This window comes from Camarhynchus parvulus, chromosome 2 (assembly GCF_901933205.1).
Source record: "Camarhynchus parvulus chromosome 2, STF_HiC, whole genome shotgun sequence".
Classification (NCBI taxonomy): domain Eukaryota; kingdom Metazoa; phylum Chordata; class Aves; order Passeriformes; family Thraupidae; genus Camarhynchus; species Camarhynchus parvulus.
Genome location: NC_044572.1, coordinates 24,964,630 through 24,979,255, shown reverse-complemented (window position 1 = coordinate 24,979,255; position 14,626 = coordinate 24,964,630). Strand labels below are relative to the sequence as shown.

At 39.3% G+C, this 14,626-nt stretch overlaps 1 protein-coding gene across 5 annotated transcripts in view; it reads right to left on the bottom strand.

The window, feature by feature from the left end:
• The window catches only part of DYNC1I1 (dynein cytoplasmic 1 intermediate chain 1), a 185,959-nt gene that overhangs the window by 154,323 nt on the left and 17,010 nt on the right, over nucleotides 1–14,626 (bottom strand). For 4 of the 5 annotated variants that reach the window (XM_030943965.1, XM_030943966.1, XM_030943963.1 and 1 more), the window contains 3 exons: nucleotides 14,133–14,250; nucleotides 11,882–11,996; nucleotides 9,140–9,230 (listed from right to left, as the gene is read on the bottom strand). In XM_030943965.1, coding sequence (XP_030799825.1) covers nucleotides 9,140–9,230; nucleotides 11,882–11,996; nucleotides 14,133–14,240 — 314 coding nt within the window. In that variant the 5' untranslated portion in view covers nucleotides 14,241–14,250. The remainder of the gene's footprint in view (nucleotides 1–9,139; nucleotides 9,231–11,881; nucleotides 11,997–14,132; nucleotides 14,251–14,626) is intronic. The other variant, XM_030943967.1, reaches the window with a different exon arrangement.

Genomic DNA, 14,626 nt, shown 5'->3' with positions numbered 1-14,626 from the left:
TTATTCAGCTAAAGAAGGAGGTGAAAGATTTCAGCAAATTTTCCATTTTGTTTTGGTACTAAAATCCGGTAACTACTAGCTGGAAGAAGAGTTAGTGTTTCCCTTCCTGCATACAATTTATTTTGTGGAAGGAAAAGCAAAATTGTTACAAAAGGGATACGATTTTGCTACAATTAGGGTTGAAACAAGAACTCACTGTATGAGAGTTATCAAACATTTTTCACATAAACAGTCAAAATGTCAAAAATTCTCATGACCCAATGACCTGACTTTTAACAGACCAGCTCAGAAATTATTTTCTGAGTTTGAACTATTAAAGTAAATAAGTACATCTAAAATTTATGAATCAAAATCAATTTTAAATGAAAAAACATTTTTTTCATAGATTCTGCTTATGGAAAATTTTATATGGCATACTTAGACTGTTTCAAAACTCCTTGGGGAAAAAAATAAAACAAAATAATAAAAATAGCAATATCTCGCCAGTGGCAGCAATTCCCACTTTACATACTTGAAGGAAAATCCTAAAAATTGCATTACTGAAATAGTTACTCATTTAATCTTTTTATTTTACCAGATAAAACATGAAATTGTGAATGGAAATTTCCTAAGGTCTTTTTAATAGGCTAGAGAAGGAGAAAACATTAATATGCACAAACGGTACCAGTTTAACTACGTTAAACAGTGTAAAATGGGAGGTGATCTTACACAATTTAATTAAATTAAGATGAAATTCAGTGCAAGGGAACTGTTTAAGCTGAGCTGGCCTTAGCAAGTAAGTTGTTTTGTTTTAAGAGGATTAGTATTTTAGTCCCTAAAATCATCTGATTGTCTGACTAAATATATGATGATATGCCTGTAAATAACTAAAGAGAACTAAGTATAGATGGGCTGCTAACCTAAATGGTTAAGTGGGGCTTTATACATTAATATTATTTTCTTCTGGATGCAGCTGGGGCTCAGGTTTCCAAGGCATTTTACGAAGCACCCTGGGAATGGCAATCTTTCCTTCTCCTTTGATTTATAGCATGGAGATGCTTGCTAATGAGAAAAATAATCAAAGATCTGGAGTACTGAACTCTATCAATCCTTTAGGAAGGAAAGCATGAAAATCCTTAATGATGCCAGAGGCTCACATGCTAAAAGGATTGCAGATGATTCTAATTAATATGGACCATTCAGACTTTGTAACTGGCACACACTGAAAAACACTCCCTGCTTTCTAGGTCAGACATACAGACACTTGAAAGCAGCTGCCAAATATCAGTCCCTAAGGTGTCTGCTTCTGTTTATGGGCTAAAAAAAAACCAACAAAAAAGTAACCAAACTGGCAGGGAGAGGCTTTCAATTTCTAGGGCTAAATATTCATTGAATGTAAAGGAGAATGATTGTGGTTCTTTTGCAGGGAGAAAAGGAGGGAAAACAATGTAAGAAACCTGCCATCCTTCAGCCTTGCATCCTAACCTGTGCAGGGCAAGCTGTGATGTACAAACAGCCCAACAGCCACCCACTGCTATCCTGTAAACAGCCTGATGTGGGGAAGTGTGAGAGATTGCAGCAGAGTTTCCAGGCCAAAGACAGCAGAGACAGCCAGGGCTCCCCCAGGCAAGGGGAGGATGCTGACACTGTCACTGCTTCACAGAAGCCATCACCATTCAGCTCAGGAAGGCTTAAGGCACAATTTAGCCTCTAAGTGTGCTGGAAACTGTAAAATGAAACGTGTGCCAAGCAATACTGACAATGGAGTTGTGGTAAATTAAATGGAAAAAAATGTAACAGCTGGGTGTTATTAATTTCTGTCCTACCATGTAATGGTGCACGCCCCATACCAAGTCCAAAGCCACCAAAACAGAGTGGCAACACAGCGTCCCAGAGGGCATCCCATTTATCTCCAGCCACCAAGCAGAAAACTTCTCTTGACGCTGCACTGTGAAAAACTGCACAACAGTCCCTAGGGTTGCAATCCTTCTTTGTCTGAATAAAACACCATGCAAGCAAAGTTTGCCATGAAGCAGTTATTTTCCCTCAGTCTTTCCTGTAGCTCCCTTAGAGTCTTCACATTGTTCTGTACTTCCCTTTGGCTCAGCCCATTTATGAAGTAAGTATGCCACTAAAGCAGCCATTTAGAAAGCATTTTGTACATATAAATTGATCTTACAAAAAAGCACCATAAAGGAAATAATCCACTACAAATAACTGTTACAGCTGCTGCTCCTGAGGCAATGCATCACAGGCTCACTTGTCCTGGAACAAGTGAAGAAGGATCCCTGTCATTTCTGAATGTGGGAACACAATGAAATGCTGGTAATGCAAAGCTGAGTGGCAGTGATGAAACAGCATCATTGCACAGAACCTGTCAAATGCATTTACTTAATGATAAAGTAGCTGAGCCTGAGGCAATATGGTTCTGCTGGCAGTGGTTTTAGCAGATCTTTTAGAAACATGGTTTTGCTAATGTCTGTGAGAGATGTTTTCTGCAGCTAAAGACAAGATAGGAAATATGCTGTATGGACTACTAAAGGTCATCTACTACAATAATCCAACATCCCTGCACAAATAAAATAGAGACCAGAATCTATCTTCTTTTGCCTTATCTATCTAATTAAACAGCAAAGTAGACACTTAAAAGGGAGAATGGCATTCTGATACCCTTTCTTCAGCTTGTTAATGTGTTATATTACTGTTTTAAGTAAGAAGCTATTTGAAAATTAAAGCTGAGTTGCCAAGTATGATTTTTCAGGAAAAAAGGACAGAGCTCAAACACTTTGATGACATGTAGATGTACTCATGAGAGGCCATAGACCAAAAAGTATCTTTCTGATTTTAAATATTATGTAGTAAGAACACACTGGAGTAGCGATACCTTTTTTTTTTTTTACTTTCAGTGAGCAAGATTAAATACAAAACTAAAATAATGACATGCTTTGACTCATTGGGTGCCCAGGTGCTCCACAGCTATATCTTTCCTTTTGATTGTGTATCTGAAAGCATGAAATATTTGTGTTTGACAGTCAGACAAGAAGTAATGTGAGATTAACACAAGACTGGTGGGTGTGTGTGTGTGTTTAGATGCTGCAAAATAAATCAGAATACCTATTATTTATACAAAAATAAGTAAACAATATGCTGCAGAGAAAAAGGACTGGAATAATCTCTGTTTCTTCCTGCACCAGGCCAATACAATCTGGAAGTGAACATCAACACATAGAAAGAAAATATATCCTAGTGTATTTCTTCTTATAGCAAAATGGCTCAAAGTGGCCATGGTAGATGGAAGGAACACAGGATCACATCTGATGAAAACATACACAAATGCAGACTAATACTGTCAGCAAACTTCAAAACAGAACAAGAGAGAAGACGTGCTCTCAACTCTTTATCAGTAAGGACATCCAACCTAATGTGACAGCTGCTACAATATTCTCTGGAATACAACTGGGAACATTCAGAGGTCACAGTGACTGCAAGATGAACTGATGTTGTGGACAAAAAAATCATGCCACAAGCCAAAGCCAAAGGCCATACTGCTCCTTAGAGAAAAGTGCTCCAGCATTGACGACAGCTGTTCTATATCTAGGATTGCTCATTTAACATATTTATGCAGAATTAAAAAACTAGTGATGATGAGACAATCAGGATTCCAGAGTGATCTAACTTCTCCAGCATTTTACTGCTAAAAAAATCTCTTTGAGAAATCCAGTTTCCCTTTATTTTTTGTTTTCTTTGCTACCTAATGCAATGCTCAAGCTCATTCTCACAGGAACTTTCATTAAATATTTAGAGCTTCATCCAAAGAAGGGCTAACCCTGCTTTACTGCAAGTACGCTTCATACACTGAAGGAAGTGAATCGATTTCAGTACATAAAACTTATCTCAAAACCTGTGATAGCAAAGGAACAACAACACAAATCAGGTAGGAACCATTTAAACCAAGTATCACATTGTACCCTAATCCAAATAAGAATAATAATTACAGAATGAGTAGCTGTAGCCAAACAAATCCACAGCACAGTCCAATGGGCTATGAGAGAAATAGCACAAAATAATCCGGCTTACATTATTTTAGCAGATAAAGCACCATTTTGAAATAACCATCCTCTGAAAGCAGTCATCAGAAGATTAATATCTTTGTCTTTATGTGAGCCCACAAAATAATCAGGTACCTAAACTTATGCACAGCAAAATACACAAGTTGGAAAGCAAAAGAGCACAGACAAAATTCCTGCAGAAAGAAGGGCAACCATTAACCTTTACACATCCAAGACAGCTGAGCCTGGTGCAGTTCACTGAGCAGATGGAAGGCAGGAAACCTTACACCCAGTCTAATGGGATTCTTATGTTCCCCAATGCACAGCAGCAAGTGCTGCACACATGGGACTCCACTGGACATACACACACAGAATTCACAATAAATGAGATGCTACTGTCCAAGCCTACTACTGTAGGATAGTGAAACTAGCTGGGAGCATCCTACATGTTCCCAGGAACACATAGGAGCAGTGAAGGATACAGGGCAAAATGGGCCACAGAGATAAATCACACCTTGGTCCCCAAATGGAGCTCCTCCCAGCATGCCACATGCCAGGTGAGCACAGGAGCCTCTGTAGGTAACACAGACACACACACCAGTGCAGGCTGGGGTGAGCCCTGAAAACTACCCAGCCACAGCAGCACCTCCTCCCAGCACAGAGCTGTTTCTGCTATCTTATCCTGGGTTGGCATGCAAAGTGCAGATGGACCCTATCTGAGCCAGGATACAAGGTCTCTCCAGGGAGCCGCTCAGCCCACAAAACCTTACACTGCACTGCCTGCCCCTGAGGCACTGTATAAGGATTGTCCTTGTGCACTTCCTCAGACAACGCAAACCCAAAATTCAAGGCTGTCAGTGCTGCAAAAATGAGATTTACAAATGCCTAAGGTATGCTGAGTAGCAGAACATATGTCTCCATGGGCACGTTTCATGGTGCCTCAATTATATTAGTTAGCATCCTCTCTAGCACACTAGGGTAGCAAAAGTTCAGAGCATCCACCAGGGAGATGCATACAGTTATTACAAAGGAGTTTTATATTAATAGAGGCAAATTTGTGTTTCACACTGTGCTACAGCATAGGACCTCTCAGCAAATGCCTTTACCTCAGCCCTTTTCTTCACATGCATTCAAATCTCCATTGAAGTTGTGCATGTCTGTGCATATATAAGATGACCATCAGCAAGAGGACACAGGGAATCATCAAAATGCTTACAAAATACTAAACAAACCAAAACACATCCTGAAAGAGCCAAGCATACGCTATTCCAAGGAGAATCTCCATTCAATCCTGCAATACCGTCTTATGAAAAATGAGTCATGTCTGAACACATCATAAAAGAAAGCTCTGTGAACCAATGACCCATCTATTCAGACATAGGTATCTGCTCAGGCTCTGTAATTTTTCCATCTTATCTGTATAGCACAAGCAACAGAAGCATCAAAAAAAGCAAAGTGGGATGTGTAAAGCAATGTGGAGACAGATATCTAAGTTGCTTTCTGAGCAACAACTTGGCTCCAACAAATTGTTCAGTGTAGCCTGGTAACTAAGAGCAGCACCAGAATCAAAGTGCAACACATCTCTGCCTACCCAGAAATGATCCCCAAGACCACAAAAACAGATCTAAAATGTGGCTCTCCTGTCCAACTGAAAGCATTCAGTGAGCAGTTTCTAGAACAGTTATCCATCAAACATCTGCTTATTCTTACAGTTGCTGTCATGGCTCAGACAGAAGCTGGAATGCTGCTCAAACCTGATGTTTTCCCAAGTGACAAATAGCAAAATGGTACTAAAGATTAAGCAGCAAAAGAAAATAACAAAACATAGAAACCTGGGATGAGGAAGACAGAAATGGTTCCACAATTCAGTGCTATTACAAAGTCCACCCCATCTCTTCTCCTAATACTGTGAATGGCATCAGAAAAGAGACAACAGTGCTCTGGCTGTTGTGCTGGAGATAATGGACAATGGTCCTGAAGGATAACAGCACTACTAGTCTGTAGGTCCCACGGCAGAAGTGGCTACTGTGACCATGCAGCTTTTCTTCCTGTGCAACAAAAGGACTGCACAGCTTTATGAATGAGCTATTGTTTGACCTATTATCTGCCTGTTTGCCACACACATTATCTTGGACAAGCAACAACCAGTGATAGAAGATCCCACAGTGTCTTTAGGTAAATTGTTTTAGCAATGAATTTGTCCTTCTATTGAAATTTTTTCTGTTTTATGTTTCTCCAACTTCAATACCAAACACTTTGCTGCTTTCACATTTTCAGCTGGAGGAGCCTGTTTGCTCCTATGCAGCTATTACACTTGTTGAGCAAGTGACCAGTCAGTTTTCACCTTGCAAAGTAAGACTGAGAACTGTGGTTCCAGGACTACAACTACTTAACAGTGTACAAACTCTCCAGTTTATAAATTTTCTTTCCTGAAAAGCAGATGTCATAAACCTGTGTAAACCTGGCTGAACTACATTCATTTTTATATAAGAAATCACATATGCTTGCTGATCAAAGCATATCTCAAATATACTTGGGGACAATGGGACCAACAGATTAAGTCTAAAAACTACCAGAAGTACCAACAACTCGAAGAAGCATGAGCACAAGCTAGTTCTGTACCAGAATCTGGTCCCTCTCATGGGAACTTATGAAGACCTCCTGCATTCCTCAAAGCTTTCAACAGAGCCTCTCTCCTGTAACAAGCCGAAATCTGTGACTTCACAACTTCTATTTTATTTTTTTTAATATCCATCATCTTCCTCTGCGGAACACTTCAGCAATGAGTAATCAGACTGCCCACAGGATTTCTGCCAGGCTGTGTGAGCCTGTCATTCGTGCAGCAGTTAGCAGCAGCAACAATGGACAAGCTGTGATCGCTGAGATTGGGGCATTAGCAGCTTTGAAACTAATCTGCTCTCCTCTAAAGCCTGAGCTCAGCCTAGTACAGAAAAGGGAAAGATCTAACAAGCATGATGGCATGGCAGGGGATCCAGCAGAAGCGCCTCCTCTATCACAGAAAGTGAAATGAAAACATAAATTAAAATTAAGCAGTATAACCTTGTTTATACAGATAACAGGCAATAATATATGCAGCAGTCAAAGTAAGTTAGGTGCATGGTCTGGGCACCTATCAGAGAAAACAGCTGAAGTGGTTTCATCCTATTTACCCACTGTGATGACAGTTCTACAACATCTTCCTCTCCAAGTCTGACCACTCTATCACACGTGCAGGCCTGAGTGCACCTGTTCCCACAAACACTGAGCACATCTATCCACTGGCTGTAGACATTCCCCAGGGCCTGCACCAGACATAATTTCCATTAGCCCAAACCAGACATAATTTATATTAGCCCAATTGCTGCAGGCAAAGATCTGCAAGCAGCCTTCCTGGCACACAACACAGCCCTTTCAATACCTGAGAATATGCCAAGCAAACTGGGAGGCTACAAGCAAGGTCTCAGGATTCCCACTGAATTCCTAGTACAGCCACAGGAAGCTGTAAAATGGATCCAAAATAAAAGCCCAGAATGCAGAACATCATGAGCTCAGAGGAAGGGGACAAACTCCATTCTCCTCTGAAAGGACACGTGGTCATGTGCTTTCACTGCTCGTTGCTGACAGAGAGCCAAAGTGCTAGCGTGGGTAACAGCCAAATAAATTCTTCCAAGAGCCTTTTTTTTACCTTAGTAGTAAAAAAGTTACAGCATTAAGGTTCAGAGGAAAAGCAGGAATTCAGAAGTCTCCACCCAGTTTTGTCAGAGCTTTCACACAGGACTGTGGTAAATAGCTTCATACTGAACAGCAGGCTCTACCCTGCTTAAAAAGGATTTTTGTTCTACTCAAAGTAGACTTGCTGAAATCTACGGCATTTACTTATGAAGGCAGAATTACACTATTTTCTGTGTTTTAAACTGCTACGTCTTACAGGCTAGGGTTTTTCACTTAGCAACCTCCACTACTTCTAGAGAGCAGACCTGGGAGCAGGGCTGAGCTGATTTAGTATCAGCTGTGCAGCATCTACATCACAAGGGAGAGTGTCTGCATCTGGCTGAAGGGGACACAGCATACTCTCTGCTATGGAAATGTGATTTTACTAAGCAGTAGGCTGGTGTGGCATGAAATCTGGTGACCTGAAGCTCTGTCACATTACAGTCTATGTCTGGAGAGGTATTCTATGATGTCTACTGAGCACTGTTAACTACAGAGAGCAATCACTGTGCTTTCAAGCCATTAGCAGAGTCTTGGCTCACAGACTAGGATGAGCTGGCAGCTCAGCCCTATGTTGAATTAATGTGATACAAAAAGAGCTATTAGGATCTGTCTTTTACATTTTTCAAAACATACAGTATAGCTGCTTGCACCTCTTCTTACTTGAACATACCCTTCTTTACCGGCAACATCCTCACATTCTCTTTCTTTTCTATTCATAAGAAGGAATTATTTTGGGATTGCCACACCATTTTTTATTTCCCCCATGGAAACAAAAATAAGATTACTCTTGTTTCCATCCCTCACACACATTCCACTTTCCAACAAGAACAGAGTTGCTTCCCTTCCATTCTGCATGAAACTCTCCAATATCCAGAATTTCCAAGGCAGAATTGCCAGTGGGTCCTGGGATGTTTCAGCCTGCTCCTGTCCAGCCTCTTCTCTGCCACTGTCGGTGGCACACACTGCAATGAGCAGTCACAGCAACCTGAGGCAACCTGGTGTTACGTGAGGAGGAATGCCAAGGGGATCAGTTATGTGAACAGAGAGACTCAGCATGAATAACAGGTTCTACCCCTGGGCACATCTCCCTTTTGTCTAGTGTATTTCCAATCAGCATGAGAGCTTTCTGTAGGCCATTTCAGAAGTGTGAATTCAGCTCTTGCTTCCACTATAAGGTTTGGGGCTCAGAGCTAAAGATCCATTTGCTGCATGCATTTATTTGCCTCACATCTAAGAGTGCTCTTACTGGACAGTAGCACCCAGTGGACAATGCAGAAACAAACGTACACATTCAACACAGCATGTTCTTATTTACAGCAGAAAAGGAAAAAATGGGCAAGTAAGAGCAAAGTGAAAAAACCTCACATTTATTCAAGTCTGTTAACTCTGTGTCTTACCTTCCTATGGGTCCCAGATCCCCTGAGTCCTGGCTGCCTGCGTCACTGGGTGTGCTCACTGATTTCGAAGAGGGAGACATAGGGGTTGGGACTAAATAATGAAAATAACAGGTATCCCATGTTAACACATGCAGCGACTGCACTGATGAAGAGCAGTGTCAGACAAATCAAAACCAATGGACCAAAATGATAGTGGATGGATGAGTAGGAGAGTTTGAAATGGTGAAAGCAAATAAGGAAGGAAAGAAAAAGAAAAGGAAGAGAGTCAAGTGAATTTTAAGTCTTCTGGAAGTGTTAAAACTGACATGTATCTAGACAGGACTGAAAGCCCAATGGGAATCTACAGCTAATCAATGGAGAAGATACCTGTGGAAATAAAATAGTACTTGTTTGCTTGAATCTGGTTTGAAGTTGACTTGCAAAAGATTTTAAAGATATGAAGAAGTATCAGGGGCTTGTCAAAATCTGAATGAACTCTTCTGGTAAAGTCACGTAGGCAACAGAACAAGCATACTTTTCAAATTCTGAATTTAAATCAAAAGCCAGTGTCCATTAGATATGCTCTAAGGCTGCAGTGTGGAAATGACATCAAAAATAAAAGCTAAATAAGGAAATCAGCTAAGTTAAAATCATTTCCCAAAGATGCTGAGAATACACAGTTTACTTGGTGATTGTTTTCTTAAGTAATGTAGGTCATACAAAATTTCCATTTTGGGTGGGACATGATTTCAACACTCAAGGAAAAGTTTCCCTTGGTTTAGACACTATTTGCCCAAGCTCTTGAAATGATTTTCTCTTTGCCTTGCCAGGGCTTTTGAAGCATATTTCATGCAAAGGCAGTTTTGTTTCCTGAAACAGGAAAGGAAGTTCATAGCTCAAGGTCAGCCCGAGTTAAAGCTCTTCAGCAAAGAAATAATAAATAAAAGAGTAAAAATATCCTGATTTCTTTTAAAATGGTTTCTCAAAAATATTAAAAATTAAGAGATGGCTCCAGTCAAGATTTAAAGCAAGTATTCTTCAAAGCAGCCATACTGAATAAAACACAAAAAGAGGGTTTAATGCAAAAGTAATGTTTCCATTTGGTTCAAATCATGTGCATTTCCTTTTATAGATTTAACGGAGTAAAACTTTAAAATACTTTGTTATGCCTTACAATGTATAATGACAGACCTGTCAAGAGATTTGGATTTTCCATATGGTCAAGCATTTAATGCAGATTCTCCCTAGAGACTGTCACAGAAATGACTGCAGCATGAAAAGTGAATTCATCTTTGTGACAGCCCTTTGGCAGGTTACAGGTATGTCTGGTTGTTTACATATTCCATATTCACAGTGAGACCTGGCATCATGTGAAGGTGGAATTAAATCCTCCTTTTCATATTAATTGTGAGTGTATGTAAAGGGAACAAAAAAGAACAAAATACTATTTTTAACTAAAAGGAATAATCTTTCATGTGAATTTATGTGTTCCTTTGACAGTATAAAAAAAAAAAAATTCCTATGATAAAAACTGATAACTTGCAACATGAATATATGTGTTTGCTTAATAAAATGATAAGGACATATATACCCATTCTTACATAAAAATGAGTATTTTAATGCTATGCATTAAAAATATATCTGATTTGATCTTGGACCTTACTTTTGTATCATGATATAATTTTAAAAATATATTTTATTATACATAAAAATAGCCTAACTATTACTTGTCAGACAATTCTTCTGAGAAGTAGTGTCTAAAAGCTTTAGTCACTCTACCATAACTTATACTTCTCTCAATAAATGTTGGTTGATGCAAGTAATTAATTCAAACTCCAGTTCAGAATGTCACTACCTACATGTATGTGCACCCATAAGGTATAAGGTGCTTTCCTAAACCAAAACTTCAACATTTCATCAAATTTGAAGTTTCTCCTATATATTACTGGTAAGAATAACCAGGGGTAAAATCCTAGATTCAGTCACAATGAACTTAATGAAAAGGCTTGATAGCTCCAGAGAGGCCAAGGTTTCAGCTAAAACAGTGAGAGTGTTCCCAAATTTGAGGGAGGGGGGGAAGGGGAAGGGGGAAGGGGAGGGGAGGGGAAGGGGAAGGGAAGGAAATTTCTCACTTTAGGACCATTCAATAAATGAGGCAGATCATAATCAAGGTAGTCCATACTCAGATACTGTATGTGTTTTTAAACTGAACCCTTCAGGTTCTAGAACTAAAACATGAAAACCAAAAAAGATGTCAAGCAGATGAAATCAGAGCAAAAATCTACAATAGCATCTGTTGATAAGTGTTTTTCTATTTGTGATTTGGTTTTTTTTTTTGCTTCTCCAGTTGTTCTTAATTTTAAAAGAAACACAGCAGAGTTCCCATATAACGACGCTCCTCCTTCCTTACAAATGCTTAATTTGAATTTTTGAAACAAAACTTGGGGCTAATGAAGTTAGCACTTATATTTTTGAGTGAGAAGAAAAAACAGTCCATCAGAAAAGAAATCACTGCTGGTATGCAAAACCAACCTGCATTATGTTCATAAAAAATTCTTGAAGAAATGAAACAGATGTTTTTGGCAATGACAAGTACTCAAAATGCCATGAGCTTGTATAGGTGAATGGTATGGCAGGCATTCAAACAGAAGAGTTCACTTCACTAATACAGCCAAAAATCAAAAAAGCCAAGCATGCTTTAGTAGAAAGAAAGCATTAGTTGTGGCAGAGCTAAATGCTTTACAGTGTGCTTCTCTTAAATACCTAGAGGTGGTTCTGGGGATATGCCAATGCTCTGTAACAAAGCTTCTGTCTCTCTTCTTTTACGGTCTAGGTCAGAATCTTCCTGAGCCGGCTCCTTCTTCTGCTGTAGATCAGCCTGAGGTAAACCAGAAGAAAACAGAAAAGTTTATTTCATATATAATCAGCTCTAGCAATTATATGTGTGGAAATATTTGTATGCACTACTGCTTAATACAATTTGAAATTAATTTTGATACTTCTAGGTAATTTATAACTCAGGTAATTTATACTGTATATATCAGTAACAGTATTTTTCCCTAAATGGATGGTAAAGCTGGTTTTTGCAAGGATATTTGCAAGAATTTTTACAGGACAATCATGGAAGTTTTCTGCCTCTCATTCAGTAGGTGCAACTTATTCAACTAACATAAAAGCTGATCATAAAACAACAAGTATCATTACCCTGAATAAAACTCGCTCTTTCCTACTTACTTCAGGATCAAGAAAAAAAAATCATTGCATTTCAGTGATGCAGCTTAAGGTCCTGCATTTGGTCCCAAGAACTTGTTGGGAAAAGAAATACTTACTCATTAACTTCAACATCCAAGAGGTGCAAAAGAAAGAACTGGCATCTCTAAACCAGGACTTTGGCAGCCACCCTTGGCCCACTAAATGTCCACAAGACCCTTCCCTCTCTGCCTAGCTATCTCTACCTCCTTGGAGCTTCCACACATTAGCCTTCTCCCACTCTGATCTGTGGGCATCTAAAAACAGAAGGAGCACCTGCATTAGCCAGAACCCCACAATGAGGTTGCCCTTTCTGCTGAAACCAGAGTGTTGGAAAAGAGGACTTGTACAGTTCCTCAAACTGGTGTTGATCTTGGTGCAGGCACAACAGAAAACCTGGAAATTCAGAATGCTCATGTTCTCCAGTTCAGAGACAGACAGAAAACATTGATTTTATAGTCAAGGCCCAGGCATATTCCCATGCTCAGGTCTTCCCATGAGCTATCTCACAGCATGTAGGTTTGTAGACAGCTCCCCTGCACCAGTGTGAATGGCCAAGCACCTTTGTGAGTGTCAGTCTTCACTCCTGGGCCCATGTGGCACCACAGCACAGCCCATTCACACAATTATGCATGGCAGCATTATCTGCAGACATGGCTCTGAGGGCCAGTGGAAATTTTCAACCACCATAAGTTCTCTATGAGGCATAAAGTCAGAGTCAGGGGACAAAGAGAAAAGACCTAATAGCTCCCTCAAGCCATTAGCTTGGCCCCTCTCCCTCTAGTTCTTTAGTAATGAATACAGAAATCATTACCATTTAAAGATCTGCTTATGGAAGACTTCCCCAGTGGGACTGGGAGCCTCGCTGGGGCGTGTGCTGTAACTGCACAAATGTGGCTCAAATGAAAAAAGATTAAAAAGACAGCCAAAACTGGAATGCTGATTTCTTGGATCACATCACATTTCCACAATAATTCCATGAAATTCATGTACAATATTAAAGTGTCAGTTTAAAAGGAAACCAGTTATTAGTAAAGGATAACAGGTGCTTTAAACTATAGTAAGTGTTGACATTTGAAGGAAAGGAAGCATAATCACTTAATGCTTCTCTGACTTTGCATGAAAATGAATATCCACTCCCTGTCAATTCTCACCTCTATTCCACTAAGTGACTGAATAAAAAGAAGTACAAATCCCTTAATGATAAACCTAATGCATATTGTCAAGGACAAATAAACTAATATGTCAATCAAACTTTAACAGAACGGAAAGATGCACCCATGCCAGAAGATGAAAATGCAATTGCAATTATGTTTTACTTTACTGGAGAATAATAATTGTAAACCTGTTACCTTAGCTAGTAATCAAACTAGTCTTCAGAGTACAAAAATACATATTTAGATTGTAATGGCTTGAAAAAATGTGAGTCCTCTTTCTGTCTTTCCTCACTCTCCACTCCCTTTCCATTGAAGGAGAGCCCAGGAAAAAGCATTGCGGCAAATCAATTTTTCTTTCTCCATACACGTGCACATCATGTTGTCTAAACTGTTGTCATTTGACAGTGCCGTGGTTTTAAAAGCAATTCCCTCACCCCAATATTCTTGACTAAAAATAAGCTTTTTGATTTTCAGGTTAGTCTGACATGGGTTTGAGTATCTCATTCCACATGACAGATACTTTGGGGCATACAATACTGAGATGTCAAAACCTTAGCAAGCCCCTTGTTCAAGCATAAGCCATCTAAAAGGTGGTTTTGCAGATTTACCTCTTTTTTCTTCCTTTCTTCCTCCTTCCGTTTCTTTTCTTCTCTTATCTGAGCCAAACGTTGTTTTTTGCGCTCAAGTTCTGCTTTTAAATCACTTTTGTCTGACATTTTGACTGTGCTGGAAACAAAAAATAGAGAAATCAAAATTGAATGATTACCCTATTTACTGAAAAAAAGATATCAAAATGAGGGTTTCTAAAATTGCAACAAATATATTTCTAAATAAACACTGGTCCTTGGACCATACTGACATTGTAGGAAGTGGAATATTTTCTTCACAATTTTCATTTCAAGAAACTAGACCTGAATATCACCAAATGTGGAATATATTTTCAGACTGCCTCTACTACAAAATTACCTTTGTGAAACAAGGCTATTGCTGCTCAAAATAATGCTTTCAAAGTGAAGCTAAAATCTTTTGATTTCCATGATCTTCAGCAGCTCTGCCAGAGTGTAGAACTCAGATCCACAAATTGATTCCAAGTACCAGAATC